General features: G+C 36.3%; 2 protein-coding genes and 1 non-coding gene across 3 annotated transcripts; all 3 read right to left on the bottom strand.

The window, feature by feature from the left end:
* Window positions 1-1849: 1849 nt before the first annotated feature.
* LOC132170884 (DNA replication licensing factor MCM7) lies at window positions 1850-9073 on the bottom strand. Its single transcript, XM_059582026.1, has 15 exons — window positions 8913-9073; window positions 8774-8841; window positions 8404-8463; window positions 8051-8274; window positions 7359-7536; window positions 6956-7078; window positions 6713-6802; window positions 6150-6292; window positions 5644-5821; window positions 5166-5357; window positions 4701-4873; window positions 4330-4533; window positions 2914-3079; window positions 2288-2509; window positions 1850-2205 (listed from the first exon to the last, which is right to left on the bottom strand). Exons 1-15 carry the CDS (start codon window positions 8950-8952, stop codon window positions 2101-2103), a joined length of 2166 nt encoding a protein of 721 aa, XP_059438009.1. The 5' UTR covers window positions 8953-9073; the 3' UTR covers window positions 1850-2100.
* Window positions 9074-9233: 160 nt separating this feature from the next.
* On the bottom strand, window positions 9234-9305 carry TRNAH-GUG (transfer RNA histidin (anticodon GUG)). The gene has a single exon. It is a non-coding gene; the product is annotated as a tRNA-His (tRNA).
* A 1473-nt stretch (window positions 9306-10778) lies between these two features.
* Window positions 10779-19267, bottom strand: LOC132170770 (vacuolar protein sorting-associated protein 51 homolog). Its single transcript, XM_059581871.1, has 20 exons — window positions 18867-19267; window positions 18513-18652; window positions 18363-18417; window positions 18135-18242; window positions 17353-17451; window positions 17136-17213; window positions 16407-16484; window positions 15985-16131; window positions 15560-15660; window positions 15361-15428; window positions 14601-14674; window positions 14411-14477; window positions 13933-14048; window positions 13028-13294; window positions 12793-12909; window positions 12236-12307; window positions 12092-12142; window positions 11640-11867; window positions 11384-11560; window positions 10779-11244 (listed from the first exon to the last, which is right to left on the bottom strand). The coding sequence occupies exons 1-20, from the start codon at window positions 19050-19052 to the stop codon at window positions 11128-11130; spliced, it is 2346 nt and encodes a 781-aa protein (XP_059437854.1). The 5' UTR covers window positions 19053-19267; the 3' UTR covers window positions 10779-11127.
* Window positions 19268-20558: the final 1291 nt, after the last annotated feature.

A 20558-nucleotide genomic window follows, 5' to 3' on the forward strand; every position in this document is an offset into this window, starting at 1 on the left:
GAAATGACAATTACACCCGTGACAAACGTAATATGATTTCGAAGGCCGAGGGTCCCATATGTCATTTTTTATGATGTGTTACAGCCACTTGTGTTTTTCTTTACTTCGGGAACCAAATTCTTGCCAGACCATCTACGTACTATGATTCTCTGCCCTTTTCGGAGAGGAGGTGAAACCAAAAGCCACTTTAATCGTGTCCCTTCCATTATTGTTAAATTCGTAAATCTTAAACCTCCAATAAAGATAAGTCAATTTATTTAATTTTAATTAAGGAGTAATATTATTTAGTAAACTCTAATCATATAATTCAATGGTTGATTTTCAGAATCCTAATTGTATGGAAGTTATATAGAAGTATACTAAATAATATCACTCTTAATTAACATTAATCTTCAAAAATACATATGATTCTCGAATACATTTTTAATATAATTAAAAAAAAAAATTTGAAGTGGACCATCAAGCTTTCATTCAAGAAAATCAAATCATACAACTTTCAGCAACGACAATTTCATGAAGGAAAATAGGATACTCTTCTGTTCAAATTTCTTTTGTTGAAATGTGGAGTGCCATATTTACTTCTCTTCTTACATGCTCCTTAGACCATGGTTGGAGACTGTGAATAACCGACGAATTCGCAATCAAATTAGTAAATTACCATTCCTCTTCCATGAGTTATATTCCTTATGAAAAGATTGCATGCATATTAATTATCTTACTTACATTCTCACACATGCGGTAAACCAAATTACCGCAGATCTGCGGTAGTTTGGTTTAAGGGCTGAGATTTTTCAGGCAAGTTACTCATTAAGTTAACGTGGGAATAGGATCCTCTCCAGTTCATTTTTAACTGGAGAATATTCAGTTCATGACTATAATTTCTTCTTAAAAATCCTAAAGCCATAACTAGGACACATGTCCACTAACTAAAAATAATAAAAAAATATTATTTTAGATTTTTAAAAAATATATATATTATAAAATATTATAAAAAAAAATAAGGGTGGCCAGCCAGCCCATAGGGGGTGGCCAGACAACCCCTGTTGGCCTGGGGTAGCCGAAGCCACCCCATGGCTGGACCACCCCCAACGGCCAAACTAAAAAAAAAAAAAAATTAATTAATGGGGTGGTCCGACCACCCCTTATGGGCTGGCTATCCACCCTTAGTTTTTTTAAAATATTTTCTAATTTTTTATTTTTATTTTTTTAATCTAAAATAATATTTTATTATTATTTTTGGTTAGCAGACAAGTGTTCTATTTATAGCTTTAAGATTTATAAGAATAAATCCTAACCATAACCTGGATATTCTAATTTTGAACTGGAAAAATGGATTGGAGAGTATCCTATTCCGCTAACGTGTACAAAAAAACAAACGGAAATTAATTCTGTTAACTCGCATCATCTTCTCTCTTTCTTTTTTTTCTAGCCAATACGTTTCTCTCTGTGTTCTCTTTTTCTACCCAGACCAGGCTGGTATTTCTTCAAGCGGCAGCGCACTCATCCTATTGAATTTTGGGTTTTGAGTATTCTTCAGATTTTCTGCACCATCTATGCTCTATTTATGTTGAGTGCCTGTTGAGATTGAAGTGCATTCGCTTGGGATAGAAAGACTAATTTGGGCTTTGAGGCTCTGGTGATTCTTTCTCAAACATCTTCACCAGTACTTTAAGTTCTTATAAGAAGAACGAATATTTCAAAAATCTTAGCCATTTATCTGTCTTATGACCCTGTTTTTGTAGTTTGATGCTTAATTTTAAAGTAAAGGCTCTTGGCATTTGGTTATTCATTTGAAAATCTGCATTGTTGGGTGTTTCAAATATTTACTTAGAATTAGGTGACATACAAATGAAAAATTGATTCTTTTTTTCGCCTAATTCTTAGTTAACAGAGTAAACTAATGACTGCTTACAGTTTCAATACAGTACTAACTCTGGTGACTAATGCTTAAATATGAAACTCTAGCTCGTTCTAGCAATCAAAAGTGCCTTGGAAATTCTGTTAAATCAAAATTACAACATAAGCCAAATATCATCAATTAAACTTCAAATGCTGATTGATCAAAGGCCATTTCTATACAAGCAAAGGGCACATCAGTGATCAGGCATCAATAAATCGGATGTCAAAGGTGTGGGGGTGTATCTGCCACACATTTAAGGCAGCATATTCCTCCAAACATTCTTTCAATTGGGCTTCGCTGTATCCCTGTTCAAAAGGAAAAGTTAGCAGTCAGAGACCCAATTGCTATCAAGAGGACAGAATACTAGTTGGTTTCCTGGGAACAAACCTTCCTAGAAATCCAGTTGAGTGCATGGGCATAGCTCACATCCATCCTGTTAGTCCTGGCAGCTTCATCTCGCAAGACTGAATAGATATCAGAGATGGCATCAAGTCCAGATTTCTGACGCTCATCTGAGTACAAAGAGAACTTCGACATCTGCATTAACCGAAGTGCCTCATCCACATCACTCTGAGCCACACTCTCAGAGAATCGGAGTCTTGCTAGTGCCTGTAAACAAATGAAGTCAATGTCAAGTGTAACCTGGTAAAAGCTTGTTCAATCAGTATAATCAAAGGACCATAATGGTATCTGTCCAAAAAAATGAAAGTATTTTACAGATTAGCCATTGCCCCACCCTAGGGGTTACACTTTCAGACAAGCTGTCCAACTAGCTAGGGAAAAATGCTATGAACAATATATGCAAACCCATTTTATAACTTACGTTTTTAACCAGAACATCTAGCCCAGTCCATATCTTGAAAGATGTGAGTTAAAAGTCTACAACACTATGATCTGGACCTAAACAGACTGTTTTCTTTTCCCAGGACCAAATATTCTGCTAGCCTAATTCCATTTTGACAGACAAATAGCTTATACTGTGTCTCCATGTAAAATAATGAATCAGGACTTACAGCCGATATTCGGAGAATGCTGAGCAGAGTTCTGACAGTTGTATATGAATGGGGACTATTAGATTTAGCTTCTTCTTGCCGAATGGTTGAATAGGCACTAGCAATATACTCCTCCAGTTCCTTTGGGACAGAGGGAGACACTCTTCTTGCTGCCGAAATGTAAGCACTAGAGAAAAAAGAAGAAAATAAAAAACACATTTTAAGTATGGTAAGAGTTATACATGCAACTAATAACAAGTAGACAAAATAAACAATTAAGAGTAGACATTTCTATTAGAGCACACTTGAGGCAGTCAACTTGTACCCTGAATCAAACACATGAATTTAGCTGACATAGCCAAAAAAAATTTATATAACTCTTCCTGGTTGAGAACCTGAAGAAGTTGGCAGCAGAAAATTTGCAGCAACAAACGTTCGAATTAAAAACCTAGGTAGCTTTTTTTTTAGAAGTAAATTCAATTTTATTAGAAGGCGCAAAGGGATACAACTGAAGTACACAAAGAGTATACTAGAGTGACATCCAATTAGGGAGAAAAAGAACACAAATCTAGAAATTCTAAAAAATTAGAGAAGTGAGAACTGTTGAGAGTAACCATCCACTCATAACATCGAAGGTTTTAATTGTACACCATTCTTTCACAATTTTCAAAATTTCTAACATTGTGTTTTCTCCGAATTTACCACATAACACATAAAGGAACTATCCTCCAAACATCTATACAACAATGGCTACCAAACTGGCCCTCCAACTCACCAACTACTCTGCCACCCGTTGTAGCATGACCCACTCTACCCCCAAAAAGATTGAATATTGATACCAACAAAACTATAGCTACATCGCAACGGAGCAGAAGATGGTTGATGGGTTCTCCATTCTTCTTGGACATGCAACACCAGTCCATCACAATGACATATGCCTCTTCCTCAGGTTATCTTAGGTCAAGATATTTCCTAACGCTGCTGTCCAAACAAAGAAAGCCACTCTTGAAGGAGCCTTATTTCTCCAAATTCTCTTCCAAGCGAAAGAAGAGCCCACAAGAGGGCTAAGCACATGATACAAAGATATAACCTTTGTAGCTTTACAATGAGATTAATGGTAAGAAGCATGTTTACCGGTATGCCTTTACATGAAAACATTGTCAACCATAATAGTTAACTTCGTTACAGTTGAAAAAGCAAGCAGCTTGACAAACAACGAAACAAAATACGTACATATTTATAAGCATCACACCAACACAAGTGGTAATTATAGGGAGGCATGAAAAGCAAGATGAATGGATGCATCAAAAAGCTTTTGTAGCATCATTACATGCTAGAAATAATGTAAAAAATTGTTATACATCCGATGAAGCAAATCATTCCTAATATTTTCCGTCATCACTTTGTTTTCATCACAAAAGCAGCTATGAGACATACCGAAGAACAGATGGCTCAAGTGGAGTGAACCCAAGAGCAGGAGATTCTCTATTCTGGTGCACATAGACAATATGCCTGGCCATTTCAAGATCATTATCCATATCTGCTCGATCCAAAATCAACCACATGAGGTCAAATCTCGATAGAAGTGCTGGAGGAAGATTAATGTTTTCAGCTGGAGTTCTACGTAGGTCATATCTTCCCCTTCAGCAAAATATGAACTACTGTAAGTGTATGCATACAGACTAATTTATTTATATAAAGAATATTAGATGTTCTGTTTGCAGTAGAAAAGCCTCTATAAGAGCAGGTGAAGTAAAATAAGAGAAGCAGTAAAAAATGACTTCAAGAAACAGTAAAAAGATTAGTACCATGCTGGATTAGCGGCAGCAAGAACAGCAGTTCTTGCATTCAGAGATGTAGTGATCCCAGCCTTGGCAATGCTGACAGTCTGCTGCTCCATAACTTCGTGTATGGATGTTCGATCTGATTCATCCATCTTATCAAACTCGTCAATGGCACATATGCCCATATCCGCTAGCACCTGAAAAATAGTCAATGCTTCTGTATTAAATCACAGAAATCCTTGAAAAACAACTAGATAGGAGAACATGATGATGTCTGAATGCTTCAGCTGTTTTAATGAAACCATCACATATTTCCTGTCTCATATTAGAAAGTACTAACAGCATAAGGCACCATTTTTGGATACTATACATATATCTCAGATACTATGCATGTATGCCAAATATTCAGAGCTTTCTATCCCATCTAAGGCTAGTATAAGTTTAATATGAGCGTCAACTAAGATGGGAGGAAAGGAGAAAGTGTCTCACCAATGCTCCTCCTTCCAGAACGAACTCATTTGTCACTGGATCTTTCTGAACAGCAGCAGTTAGACCAACTCCACTGCTTCCTTTGCCAGTAGTATACACTCCCCTGGGTGCTACATTAATTATGTGCTTAAGCAGTTGACTCTTTGCAACCCCAGGATCCCCCATCAAACATATATGTAAATCTCCTCTAATCTGTGATGAAGGAAGAGTATCACAACCTTTTCTAGTCTAATTATATAAATAATACAGCAAGGTTTGTTAGCATGTCATATGTTACCCAAAAAAAAAAAAAAAAGTTTCTCATGTGTATACTTAATTCGAATAACCATATAGTGGGACCATAAAAGCTAGGTCACAGAGGGCAGAGGGTGGGGAAGGGGAAGAAGAATGGTAATCTCGTAGTGCTTCTGAAAACGATAAAGGAGCATATAGCCTCCAAGTTGGCTATTTTAAGTAGCTGGTAACATTATTCATTTACCTTCATTCCATCTTTCAACTTTCGGTGAGGAGCACCCACAAGGAGAAGAAGAAGAGCTTTTTTGATGTCTTCATGACCAAAGATTTCAGGTGCCAATGATCGGGACAGCTTATTATAAATATCACCATCCTCAGCTAAACGTGCAATTTGTTCTTCCTCATCTCCTCTGAGTTCATAACTGCAGCAAAATAAAACGTGAGTACAAAGAAGTCTTTTGATCCCCTAACCATTGCAAAAGTTATCTTAGCAGGTAAAAAATAGCTTAACTTCAGCAGAAAAGCCATGAATATATATCTATAACTGGAGATGGTAGACGGAGAGTAGGTACAAATTTTTTTTTTTGATAGGTAGTAGGTACAAATTATTGAGCGGCAGCAGTAAAAAAGGATGAGTAAAGCGTAATTTGGAGGGATGACTAAGGGTAAGTTGGTGAAATCATTAAGTGCCTTCGGGTAACTGAGAACTGAAAAGGAATGAAATAAAACTGAGAACTAGTAATGGCTTACTCCTCGTATTTTTTCTTGAAATGTGTGACAGACATGGCCTCTAAGTATGTATCAGCAACTAAGCCAGCACGCATTGCTCTAAAACCAGTGTATGGAATAGGGAGAAAAATACCAGACAAATCAATAACATCACCTGGAGCTACCTGATAATAAAAAAAAGTAAACAAATTAGCAGCATACAACACTAAAACTTGAAAAGAAGCAGGAAATCAATATCTTCAACTACGCATTTTCTTGAAGGAACAAATGAAAATATTTTTAATGTAATCAAAGGGTTCAAAGTTGAAAACTGAATTTTTCTCTCACCACTTCATGTTCATTCATTTCTATCTTTGCATACAAGGGTAGTCAACTCAAATCTCCTCTGCAATCTTTTCACCTATACTTAAGTAATGGTTTTGAGCAAAACTAGTTTCACCATTCACACCATTATGAAAAATGTAAATGATAGATAAACAACGTCAATTTTAGCTGCTAAGGTTGAAATTGTTTTATTAAATTTAAGAAGACCTTAAAAAAAAAAAAAAAAAGAGTTCATGAAAATTGACATAAAGACAACCAACCTTTCTTGTGAGTTCTCCCCTCAAATGAACTGTCATCGTCCGTGGAATGTGGCCTTTTGGTACATGTTCAGCTAACTCTTGAATTTTGGCCTGTACTTGGACCATGTCACAATGGTATCACCCGGAAGGGAAACAAAATGATCAAATGAGAAGACCAAAAAACTTGCATTCGTGTTATTATAGAAAATCATGCACATCCTGCTTGCTATGAACATGATGACTGAATGAGTGTTAAGTAGAAACCTCTTGAAACTTCAAAAACTTTGACGCCCTGAGTTGCAAGATAAGATTCCCCTTTGCTCTATTTGTTACACAGCGCTTGGATGGACACTCAAACAGGGGCATGAAAACTCGAGCAGTTACTTCCTGTATGGCACAAAAAAGAACAAACGAATCAACTAAAGCAGTGTACAAACAAAAAGAGCAAAGTGGTATTTAAAGTTCACAATACTCTGTAACATAAAAAAGTAATGGAAAAGAACGAACGCTTCTGTAACTGTTTGGGCTGGATGTGACAGTTCTATAATTTCAAATAGAAGAAAATTTATCGGTGGAAGGGCAATACACAGACATGTGACACCCTCACGATATCATGCCAATATAATACTGTATCATAGAACTAAATTATGTGGTAAAACAAAATTACCTGGTAAATTTCAAAACCACAATCTTCACACGTATACACGGCTACCTGCATTAAGGGTTTAACATCTGAACAACGCGTGACAATACCAGATATCCGCACAAGCTGGCCAATGTATGAAGCCTTGACCTCCCTAATGGTAAATGGTCGTCCCTTTGAAGATGCTCTTATATAAACTTCACTGGATCACAAACGAATCAACAATTAACCATATCCACGATATTCACAGTAGAATAGTTTATAGAGCAATCAGAACTATTGTCCCGGTAACATAAATTAATCCAACACATCACTTGCAATGAAATAACACTTATATTCAAAGTACAAAAAGCTCACAAACCCAAAATAGAATTAGGGTTTACCCACCTATATTAATCAAAGAACACTGAATATGCTCCAATTATGACAAATTTGGATTCAAGTAATCGGTCATTAATCTTTGTTGTATATATCAAAAAGCGCAAGGGGAAAAATCGGTTATTAGTCATGTAAGACAAACAACTAATAGACTAAATAATTGAATCGGGATAGTTTTACCAGTTTTGAACTGCATCCTTACTGCAAATTTACACTCAGATAATACTCAAGCAATAACGATTTCTCCATTTGCACACAATAGCTACGGATTTATATATGCTAACGTATTTAAGTGATGATCAAATTGAAAATGATTGGACAATCGCCTTCGAACTCACAAGTAGCGTTTGATTTCCGGAGGCATCTTCTGAAGCGGATCAGAACCGTCCATATTCTCTGGCCCTTCATCAGACCTTTGTGTCATTAATATGTCATGATCATCATCCGTAAAGGCCTCCGTGGGCTCCGGCATCAGCTCATCAATCGCATCAGAAAAAATCCCAATATACCGCCGGGTATTCTCAGTAATGCGTCTGAGAAATTCTTCATCCAAATCTTTGTACTGAGAAAGAGAGAGAGAGAGAGAGAGAGAGAGAATAAAAAACATTAGGAAGATTGGGGTTTTTTAAATCAAACGCGTAACGATCGAATAATTTCACAACGAAAAAGAAAGAGAGGATGAGAATTTTACATTAAATAAGTCCTCGAGATCAATCTGGATTGCTCGGTTTCTACGGTTCGCAACTTCTTGCTGATATGGGAAGAAAATTAGGGCTAATCTTCGTGCCAAACAAACTGCTAAACTTAAAAATATATATAACGAGCTCCATTTTGTTGCCGGGGCAGCTCAGTGAATGATATTAATCTATTATTAATCATATATTATGGCCAACAATGCCGAGGCTTTTTTGTGCTCCTACTCCGAGAGAGGCCGGAGATCTCGGTTTCGTTCTTCTGCTTCGTTTTTTTCCCAGCAGCCAAACGGAGATCTAGGGCTTTCGATTCATCTTTTCGGACAAACAAAAACAAAATGAAAAGAGAGGGAGAGTGGGAGCGCTTACAAGGATGTTGATGTACTTCGCTTCTCCATTTGCATCTGCGAAGTTCGAAAGGAACTCCTTCGCCAAAACTGCGTAAACGAAGTCGAATAATTAAGAAATTTCAATCAGAGGGAGAGAGAGAGAGAATCGGAGGGGTTACCTTTGTCTGTGCTGAAATCGAGGTCCTTCGTCATGCTCATGGTTTACCCAGTGAGAGAGAGGGAGAGGGAGGGAGGGAGGGAGAGAGACAGAGAGAGAGAGTGAGACAGAGAAAGAGAGGGAGAATGATGGGGAATTGGCGGCAAAATGGTGAAGAACTTGGCGGGAAAATGAGCCGGCAAAGCTGATGTAGTGTATCATGCCATATACTATGACGGAGATACATTGACAGTGATGAACGCTCCTGATTGAATCTTGGGATATGGTGTCCAAAAAAGGAAAACGTGCGAAAAAACAGAGGTGAAGGCAAGAGAAAAAAAACTGTGGCTGCTGGGATTCGAGCCCAGGTCTCCACGGCCACAACGTGGAATTCTTACCACTAAACTACAGCCACTTTGTGCTTATGTGCCTGAAGCTTTTTTTATTTATATATTTTTTCATTTTTGTATGAGGTGGTATTATATAGGAGGCCTTTCCCATGGTCTATTATGGAGACTAAAGAGCAAACCCAAAGTTTTACCATAATTCTTATGTCTTGTAGATTTTCTCAATATTAAATTTATTAATCATTGATTTTAAATTAAATAGTTTAAATTTTGTTACATCAATATTTACTACTTTCATTAATTCAGTGTTTAGTACAACCGAAAATCATGGTCAAACCGAAATCATTTTTTAGTTAACCATAAAAACTTTCTTTAATTTTCATAAAATGATGTTCTATTTTTTAAAATTGTAATCACTCTGAACTTAAAGCTTATCTTTCTTGCACACACTATCTCTTGCACTTTCATTCTCAACTTCCACCGGAGTTCACTAGCATCCTATGTAAGTTGCCTAAGTTTGCCAGAATTAGTGCGCCAAAGTTTGTCATAATTTATTGATGGCTGCCAATCACCACCACATCAAGTTGTCAAAATCCGCCAACAATGTTCGCCAAAGGTTGCGAGAAGCGCCAATTGTTTTCCATCGTCATTTATTTTCCTTACAAACCAAACATTCAAAAATATTTTTATCAAAAATAATTTACGATAGAAAACATTTTAGGTTTAAACTTAAACAAACAGAATCTTACTTTTAAAATTGCAACTAAAATTTGAGAAGATATACATGGTATAATACTCTTTAGACTTCTATCCTTTAGGTTGAGTGATAAAACATAAGATGGATCGCAACTGGCATTTTATAGACCACTAAATTTAAAATAAAAGGTCACGATTAACAATTGGAGAATTTCTAATTTCTCCCCAATTGGAGGGAATCTCAATTCACATATACATTTTCATAAAATTAATTAAACACATAATTTTCAAATGCATGATTAAAAATGATTGTAAAAATCACGTACTCTATGGATCCATTTAGGTTTGCGATTTTACATGTCATTTAAAAATAACAGTTTTAAAACGTGTAATTTGAAAACACCATTTTAAAAAATGTAGCCAAGCATTTAGTATAGTCGCAATTTTATCTTTAAAATCATGTACTTTGAAAATGTATTTTTCTACGTTTTTGAATCACAATTCTTCAAAAACACACTTGCAAACGATACATTTTATGGGATTTAGTTTAAAGGTCTGTGGAATCACAGTGCCAAACACACTCAAAGAACAAATGTTAATTTAATGAGCAATGCTACACACCACACTTCTATCCTATTTTTATCTCACTTTGCTAATGTAACACTTTTCACAACAGCAAAATAGGATAGAAGTGATGATATGAATGCATGCTATATAACATTTCTCTAATTTAATAAATTGATGAAAAAATCTCCTGGAACCCAATTTCGAGAATTTTTTTTTGTTTAGATCGAATTAGCATCAAACATTTTAGTCTGATTAATGAATTGATGGGAGAAAGAAAAGAAAAAGGAGCTGCCATATCATGAATATCATAATATAGTTTCAAATATACAAAACCAAGAGATACAGAACTATCAAGTTATGGATGGATAAAAAATTTCCCGTACTCTTCAAACAGTAAATTACAACAAAACGGAGCATCATGGGCCTTGATAATGAACTTAATTGCCTCGAAACACAAGGATGTGAGTAGAAACTACAAAGAATCATTCCTTTTTCTCAGATATACATTAGATACTTTGACCAACTAAGCATATTTAGAAAACCCTAGGGCAGTAATTATAAGAAGAAACACAATCTGAGAGACCAAGAATTAAAGCTCATTATTGTGATCCCACCACCATCAGATGTTTATAAAGAGATTGGGCTCTGATCCCTGTTTTTCAACTTTGCCTGTATAAGTTTGTCCAAAATGGGGGGTTCCAAAGGATTTGGATCAAGACAACGCTCTGAAGCAGCAACAATCACCTGAGAGAGAGAGAGAGAGAGAGAGAGAGATCAGAGATGGTTTCCTTCATCTCTGTTGAAAAATACTTGCACAGTTTCTAATAGAAAAGTTTTAGGAGGTCAAATGTTCAGAACCCATGGTCAAACTATTTTCTTTTACCTCATCAAGCAGAAAGTCAATAGCGGCTTCATCTTCAACAGTTTCCTTTAAAAGAGTCCTTAGGAACTGAATATCCAACTGAATTTGCTGGAATCCACTCCGATTGAAAGTCTGGAGTCGGACAAATTCTTGGAAACTTTTAAGGCACAATTTTACTACTGTTGTTACCACTGACTCCTGCAGTTTACAAGCGAGCTCAGTTTGTTGATATACCAATGCAATTATTTTCTCCACCAACACTAAGAGAACTCAGTACCTGTGTATATTCAACTTTTGTGAAAATTTCAACTTTTTGCTTAAACAATTTTGCTAGATGAGTTTCCAAAAGCTGGCTCCTGGCCCTTTGGGTATTGGACCGACTCAACCTTTCCTCTCGTAACGGATTGCTCCTTGATGAGGTCGTACTTCCATTGCTGTCATTGCGACGATGCCTTCGCAGCCCTTGAGGCAAAATCTGCTTTACTTCACGTTCTATTGCTTCAAGCTAGTAAAGGAGTCGAAGGAAGTTAAAGGTGTGTCTTGATTTTGCAGTGAATTAATTGGTATATACAGGTTCATGCAATACAAGTTGAAATACTTAAAATGGTTTTCTGGATAGTAACAGTTATCAAAAACAGGCAGTCATACATACAATTCAAAAATCCTAACATTTAATTGGAAAGATATTAACCACAGAATTTAAACATGAAAATCAACAGATGTACTGACCTCTTGGAGAAATAAATCAACAAACATATGAACTTCTCTGGGCTCCTTATGCTGCACAAATTGTACAAATACCAGGCAAGTTTAAAACCAATATGCTGGGTACTTTCTTCAAATCAATGGAACATAGCCATAAAGCAAACTTACCTTGACCCAATTTGGTGTTGTAAACCTCTTCTTCAGGAGAAGTGATATCCTCTGAGTTCTCATATTTATATACTGGAAAGAAAGAAAGAAAAACGATTATTATCTGTTATCGTATGTTTAAGCAACTGAATATAAAATATTCAAAACAGACCAAAGCCAGAGGCACATATGAAAAAGAGACATCAGACTGTAAGTGAGAAATGGCATCACAAGGGTAACACTCTCGGTGAACTTACGATTAACCCAAATGGAATAAGACTTGTTTATGGTTCCAAAGTGGATTTGAATTCTATAGACAAAGGCAAACTAACATAAAGCCAACTTGCAATCCACTGTCCGGAAACCACCATTTTTTTCCAAAGCGACAGAATAAGTAATTAAAGTCAAAGAGCAATGTCATAAAATAGGTGTAGTATTCCTACTTCGGAAAATGAATGAATAAAAAAGAGGACACATCAATGACATGTAATCTCCAAATCCAAAACCTACATCTTTTTTCCCTAATCTACTATCCCAAATGAAACTAGAAACCAAACTACAGAAGTTTTAGCTCATACAAGGTGCAGAAACTTCTCTCCAGCCGAACGGAAAATTCGACAAATTTCTCCAGGAACAAAGGGAGGCCCATATTCGTAGCTCCTAGCACCACCACCAGAAAAAGAAGCTGCTATTTCCTGAAAAGTAGAAGATGAAACTTTAATACAAGCTCCTGAGCACAAAGAGAGAACTCTAACTGCAGTAGTTGATGCTTCTAAAAGAAATGCGACATAAAACAATCAGGTGGCTCCTTGCCTCAGTGATTCTCGGAATGGCAGTTTGTTCTATGAAAACAGAAAGTTGAGCCAGCACCAGGACAAGGCCAGCAAAAGTTTTGTCTACTTGTGTTCCCTCTGCAAAACCTTGACCTAGACTGGCTGAATTCTTTCTTCCTGAAAGCAAAAGGAAGTGATCATCAAGCGCCCTGAAGAAATCATGAAATCCTTCTTGAACAAAATCAATAATCAAGTCTTTCAGTTGAACTAGTAGCTCCAAGTTGTCTTCAAGAATTTGGTGGAAGTCCTAGAAAAACAGAATACGAGATTCAAAACCTCAATGAAGAAGCATGCATATGCACAATAAAAAGGGTGATTGAGTGCGATGATATATAAAAAGTACAGGTGCTCAAAAACAATCTAACAAAATTAACATCAATGAACACTGGGGAAATTTTTGTAAAGATATTTGAAATCCATGTTCCAAAAACTGTAGAGTACTTCATGAACTTTAAATCTACACGTCCAAGCAATACTTGCCTTTTGGAGGGGGGGGGGGGAGCATAGACTGCGTGCTAAAGTATGTCAGTGGAAGGTTGAAGCATATTAATTTGAAATGATATCATTTATTTTTTTGATAACTAATCGAGATATCATTAAAAGATGCCCCCATGTGCACAAGAAGTATAAAAGAGAAGCCACCTAAGTAGTATGGGCAAAAAGAACAAGAAAATCATGACAACTAATCACTAAAGGAGAAACATAAGCAGTTGTCCAAAGATATAAAATGTTGAAAAATAAAGATTGCAGCTCCACCAAAGTCCTCTCGCAGTCCTCAAAAAACTTATCATTCCTTTCCCTCCATGATATCGTTTATGAGCAGAAAAGAACTACCACTGACACCTACATGCATAAGCAAGTACATTTTCAAAGCATCTATATTACCAGTAACACATCCATGCTGCCTTGAAGCACTGCTTTTTTGCTGGCCTCCAGGGCAATCTGCAAGGAATACTCTTCTGCTCCATCCTTTTGTCTCACATGGACTTTTGTAAGGGAATCTGCATCCCAAACAGAATTTAACTCAGAACTTTTCAGCCTCTCCAAGGATAAGATTGGACTAATTCAAGCAAACATGCTTGAATATTAAGATCTAATATTCAACGTAACATGAAATATGTGAACCATCAATTTATTCTAAATATAAGAGTCTATGCCACTTTAAGGTGTTTCTCTTAGTGTACTGTCCTAAGCGAAAAACCAGAAGCTAACTCATGGGACAGATCTTTATCTTTATCTTTTTCTTTTCTTTTTTCTTTTTATGTAAATTTTTTTAAAGACAAATCAATCCGTATTTTTTAATGTCTTTCTTTTTGGATCAGATTGAAAAAGATCTTGTTGGAAAAATGACAGTATAAATAACCTGAGATATTATGTAGAAGATGAGAAAATGTGCTGGCAACATGCTGCTTGAGAGCAACCTTGGCAGCCTGAAACCATACAGGGGCAAATCAGTGTCCTAATTCATCCTTCAACAATAAATCATTAAGAACAGATAATGATCAGGGAGGGTTAACATCAATTAATAGTTCAGATGATTTTCAAAGAAAGACCTCCAAAGAATAATCAGGGAGAGCAGCCTCATGTAACACTTCATCCATCAGGAGTACATCTGTCCAAATAATTCCTGTGTGCAAATTGGCAAGCATCACAAGGAATGCAAAATGATAAGGAAATGACTTTAAATCATAACATTGAATTATTTTCATTAAACCTGCAATAGAACTGATAAGGGAGCTTCAGTCAAGTTATTCCATAATTAGCAAGTACTAATTTTTTAAAGCATCATCCTACTTTCATAGATCATCATTCGAAGGAAGCTAAAGAAACCCTCTAGCATCCCTAGTGGACTACAAACAGCCAATTGGAAGACATAACACCTAGCATCCAAAAGGTAATGACACAAATGACGCAAATGATCCCAAGTTGGTAGGCATAGCAACTTAGTCCAAAGGAGAACTCGTAACCCTAATAAGAATGGAGCTTCTGGGCAATGCCGCAATGCCCTTCTGCAGAGCTATGGTGGCAGCTTTTTGTATCAGCAAGGACTTCCACGGTTGTGCCACTTGAAAGCAGCTTACGCATAACACAATGGTCTTGACTCAGGTAAACTTAGCCTTGAATACATTCTCACATAAAATAGGAAGCAGAAGAGGATTGATCATCACATGAAAGGATTTGTGCAAGAAATTTATTAGAACGACGGAGATTACAGCAAGCACAGGCTCAAAAAAAATAGTTAATATATACTGGTTTAGAAGGACATCACAGCTATAGGATAAAACATGATGCAACAACAAATATTCGACTTACGAAGAACACGCAATAGCTCTGCACTACAAATTTGTTTCTTTACATATTCCTCAGTCATTTCAAAGTGCCTGAAAAAAACAAAACACTGTTACATTCCTTGAACAAATTATTTATGTTGCTATTTGTTTCAATCAATTGAAATGAATAATAAGTAGATACCATAAACAAATTGGGGAAATTGATGAAGATACTCACTTACTTGGTAACCACGTCTTGTGCAAGTTTAACTAGCTGGTTTTCTGAATCAGGAAATATTACTCGATAAGCACGGACAGCCTCCACGAACTCACGAACAGAAGCCTATATTTAGAAAATTGATACGAGTGTTATCTCAATTAGTCTGACAATTGTTTACAGGCAGCTTAGAAAAGTGCAAAACATTGTAACTAAAAACAGAAAGTCATCATCAAGCACATAAAACAACAAATAAATAAACTATTTTTAAAAAGAATACCTACATGCTTTAATCAAACAAAAATAGGAATTTCTACTCAATACTCATAAACGTAAGCTTCTTCTTTTTTTTCTTTTTCTTTTTGGCAAGGAAGGGCAGCGAATACGAATCTTCACATCCCACCTGCTAAACTTAAGAGACGTAAAAGATGCTACTTTGTCACAACTTACCTCATGAGCAGCAGCAGGAGCTGACCCAGGAATGCTTCCTTCTTTAGAAGAATCTACTGAAGCATTGCTTAATTCTTCAGTCTTAAGCTGAAGTTCTGCAAGAGATTGTGCCAACTTTTCCAGTAGCCTAGCCTTTAAACTTTCCACCTGCCAATATGTGGGAAATCTGTCATCATATGCACATCGACATATCAGAAGAATCTTAATAATATTTGCTTAAGAGTACAATCCCCTTGACAAATAAAATTTCACATTTATGCTTTAAATTCTAAAACAAGTAGGAAGCATGACACTTTTGAAACAGTGTTACAGTAATAACAAAAGAGGATAGTCCTCATCTTTTCACCAATAACATTTTCAGCAAAATATTCATACATCAAATGTTTCCATCACAAAAAAGTTGTGAAAAGGGCAGTACGAACCGGAAAATCCAACTGCTTAAGAAGCACTGCAGCCTCAGCTCTTGCTTGTATGGATTCAGAATCTGAGAATAGCTTTCCCTAAATAAAGTAAGAAAATAAACAAAGTCAAATTAGGAGATAAGTATTTGGATACACTAATGACTGTCAGCAAGTTATGCAGCACGAAATTGTACTTCTATTTATCTATAACCTTCATATGTCCATTCTATAGCTGCTCAACAAAATGGAATGGTTATATTTGTGGTGCTGTAGTATACAAGTATCCATAAATGCCAATCCTCGGATCTTGCAGATTTTTTTTTTCTTTTGGCCAAGTATCTTGGAGTCCATTCTATAAAATTTTGTCCAGTATGCCTCAAAGTATAATTCATGGGGATTAACTGTGACAGCATGTGAAAATTGCACTTGGAGGTTCACTTTCAACAAATTCTCAATAATTTATTTCTTTCTTTTTTTTCTTTTGTGGGTGGGTTCTATTCTAAGCTTGCCCATTGTTAACAACTTAACAATGGGATACTAAAAAATACAAGTATAAACAACACATTTGGTTGTGAAGAATAGTGAGTTTAAATCCACAAATTTCTATCTCTAATTTCGGAAATCATGGTGCCAATGGGACTTTGCAATGACATTTAAAGAAGAAAACGTCACTGGTCTCCTTTTGGAGGATTAGTTGACTTGGGTCTCAGCAAGCCAACCTGACTGGTATAAAATGAAAGGACAATATACCTCCAAGTTCTTTATAATTGTAGCCATTGCTTCTTCAGATGCTCGTTTACAATCTTGGAATGATGAATCTCCATATGCCTAGTGTGGGAAAATGGAGAAACAATTCACCAATGGTGTACAATGTGACTAGAAATGAATGCCCCAAAAACAAAATAAACAAGAAAATTGATACAAAGATTAACCCAAAAATTAACACCCTAATGAAGAAACAAATAACCTTAAAAATTGGTGTAGCTCCAGTGTAGAACCTGACTGCATCAGCATAGGCCTCTGATTTGATACACTTTCCAAGTCTAGCGGGTAGATCATAAATGAACTGTTCTTTATCAGAAAGATGAAATCTGTGTTAACTCATACATGGAAAACTCCAAAACTTACATATAAGTATCATACATTTATCATAAACGAATCCAAGAGCCATGCTGTGAGCACAAAGAAAACAACTCTTTACCCTTTTGCTAAATAGAATGTATCCATTTTATTAGAATTTGCCATGATAGATCCCAATACAAGCCCCCATAATCTTTCAAAGAAATGCATTAAACCCCTCTCTTAGCCACCCCCCCACCCAAAAAAAAAAAAAAAAAAGCATTGCAATGAGACAACTATTACTGTAAACTTAACAAGAGCATGCATGCTAAATACCCCCGACATCTAGTATAGCTTAGTACATGCCAACTCTAGAAAGCCAGCAAGTTCCCCAGTCAAATAGCTTGTATTAAAGCTTATAGAAGACATCTCATACTTTATTGTACATTATATATGCCCTTCCCATTAGTCAGAAGTTAATTTAATTGGCAATGGATGCTGTAGAAGCTTAGGTTCACCTTAAGGGACAGAGCCAGTTTTCATTGAGGAAAAAACTGATATATATATATATATACACACACACACACACACACACACACACACATATAAATAAATAAATTCAGAGCACAAATTCTGCAACAAACAGGAGGCGCCACTGTTAAACATTTACTCTTACTACTGCTTTAATACCTGAACTTTACGAAGGAGATTACGAGTGCGATGCAATTTCTCTACATGTTCTCTCTTTTCAAAGAGTGAAGTGTTCACTCCATCACTTCTAGATTGCACAGACATTATCTGCATCCATAGGCAGCAAATTGGACGTGATTCCTACTCCAATCTTCTTTTCCAATTTTAGCTCAAAAACAAAAAACCCATTTCAACAAACATATGAATAAAGTAAAATTCCACACACACCTTCTCAAGGAGCTGCTCCATATTCGATTCCATGCCTACGATATTACTTTTCATCCTATACAAAACACAATATATGTCACACTAATATTCTTTATATATCACAAAATTACAAAAGAGTGATCAGCATATCGTGGAAATTGAAAGACTTACCTCTTAATCGTATCCGTCGCACTAATAAACTTGTTATAATTCTCATAGACTAACATTTGCAAGTCAGTGTCGAGATTCTTTATCTCCGCTGACATTTCTACGTGCCGCTGCAAAAGCCCTTCTAAATTCGACTTTTCCACCTGCACAATTCAAATCAAACATGTTCAAGAACCAAAACTTCCCACAATCAACTCCAACCTCATCTTGAATAACATCACACAATTGCATCTCAACCAGATTCCCCTCTCTAATTCAAACTAACCAATCAATGCACTATATAGCACTCATTTCCACAAGAACCCGGCATTTTAGCTCTGAACATAAGCAACATAGCCACATAGGGTTAGGGCGAACCAGGAGATTCATGTACTGGTCGGGATCGAAGGAGGAGGAGTTGATGGCGTCGAGGGTGGTGCGTTTGGAGGAAGACGACGTCGTATCGGTGGAGGAGGACATGGAAGGATCGGGGGAGTAGAAGCTCGAGAGCAGATCTCTCATTCGCTTGGCCTTGTCATCCAGTGGAACGTCGACGGCCGCCATTTTTGCTTCCTATTTCGCTGTTCAGAGTTGATTTCGATCGGAGATTTCGACAGTGACGGACTGGGAAAACGGTGTCGTCGGGCACTAGGAGGATCAGGGAGAGAGCGTTGTGGAGGTGTTGGGAAGACGTTTGAGTTGTGGTCCGTAGGACGGTGGAAGACCGGTTAGATTCGGCGCGGTGAATGAACGATGTCGTTGAGAAATTCTATTATCTGGCTCGCAGCTTCTAATAATTTGATAAACGACATTCGTTTTGCAAAAGGCAAACATCAGTGTCACTGTCGCGTTAAAGTTGCTTTGTAAAACGTCACAAACACCAGGCAACCAAGACCTGCCCAAAAAAGAGGTTCAATGGTTTCCTTGTACGAGAGTATTCATATTCGACACAATAAATTTATTCTTCATTCTAGTTTTAAAAAATATTTTTTTAAAACAATATATATATATATATATATATATATATATATCACCTACATTTAACTATTTATTTTAGCTAGAAAGAATATTAAAAAAAAGATAAAAATAATAAAAATTGTTTTTACATTTGGCTCACCAACTATTTTTCCAAATTACTTAGGGGGAAGCAACTCTTTTATTTTAATATTTAGAACATGTTTGAGATTGCGTTTGAAAAATTGAGCTTTTAAGTCAAAAAGAACTTTTGGGCAAAAGCTTTATTTTTAAACTTTTATCAAAATCGCATTTTTGTCATTTTAAGATTTTTTAGACTCTTAAAAGTGCTTTTAATTTTTTTATCAAATAAATATTTTTTTTTAAACGGACTGTTTAAGTGTTAAAAACACTTTTAAGCTTTTCAAACGCAATTTCAAACAAACCCTTAAGCTAATCAAAATAACATTTAGCTCCTTGAATGAAAATGTCTAAAAAAAAAAGCTTTTTGCCTGAACTGTATGCCCACCCGAGGGGCTCTCCTGCTCAGACGGGCCTTTCTTACAATTCCGCCAAGAATTGTAGGACTTTTATTAATGGGGCTTTTTTTTTTTCTTTTTGTTTTTTTCTTTTGGAGTGAAATGCATTTTTCTTGACTCTATGTGGAGGGGCATAATGGTCCCCCAATTTATTCTAAAAAAATATAATACCACATCCCACCGTTAAATCTGGATGATGAAATATATTTTTCTTTTCATCCCGATAAAATAAAAAACAAAATGCATTTTCATTTACTCTAAGTGGAGTGGACATCGTCTCGGTTTGCAAAATGTGAAGTAGTCAATGGCCTTAACAATGAGAGTCATCGGCTTGGAAGGTATGGACACGTGCTGGGAGACGTGCGGAGCATGATGCATAATCTTCAGGAGTGGAAAGTCAATTGCGTCCCCGCCAATGTAATAAAGTGGCCCATTTATTAGCTAAATTAGCTTTATTCATTAGACAGGAAAGTCTTATCTGTCTATGGACGGATTCCTATCCTTCTTGTATCTGTGAGCTTGTGCTCGCCGAATAAGGTTCTTTTTAATTCAACCGAAAGTAAAAGTAAAGTTAAAA

This window comes from Corylus avellana, chromosome ca2 (genome assembly GCF_901000735.1).
Source record: "Corylus avellana chromosome ca2, CavTom2PMs-1.0".
NCBI classification, from domain to species: Eukaryota; Viridiplantae; Streptophyta; class Magnoliopsida; order Fagales; family Betulaceae; genus Corylus; species Corylus avellana.

Excerpts from the sequence above, each read along its gene's own strand:
- LOC132170884 (XM_059582026.1), bottom strand. The coding sequence starts at position 8,952 with ATGAGCATGACGAAGGACCTCGATTTCAGCACAGACAAAG. Across the intron at positions 7,537-8,050 it reads CCGGAAATCAAACGCTACTT|TGAAGTTTATATAAGAGCAT; the intron begins GTGAGTTCGAAG and ends TTTGTGATCCAG. Across the intron at positions 2,206-2,287 it reads TCAACTGGATTTCTAGGAAG|GGATACAGCGAAGCCCAATT; the intron begins GTTTGTTCCCAG and ends CCTTTTGAACAG.
- LOC132170770 (XM_059581871.1), bottom strand. The coding sequence starts at position 19,052 with ATGGCGGCCGTCGACGTTCCACTGGATGACAAGGCCAAGCGAATGAGA. Across the intron at positions 14,675-15,360 it reads AGAGCTATTGCGTGTTCTTC|GAATTATTTGGACAGATGTA; the intron begins GTAAGTCGAATA and ends ATTTGCACACAG. Across the intron at positions 11,561-11,639 it reads CAAAAGTTGAATATACACAG|GAGTCAGTGGTAACAACAGT; the intron begins GTACTGAGTTCT and ends TGTAAACTGCAG.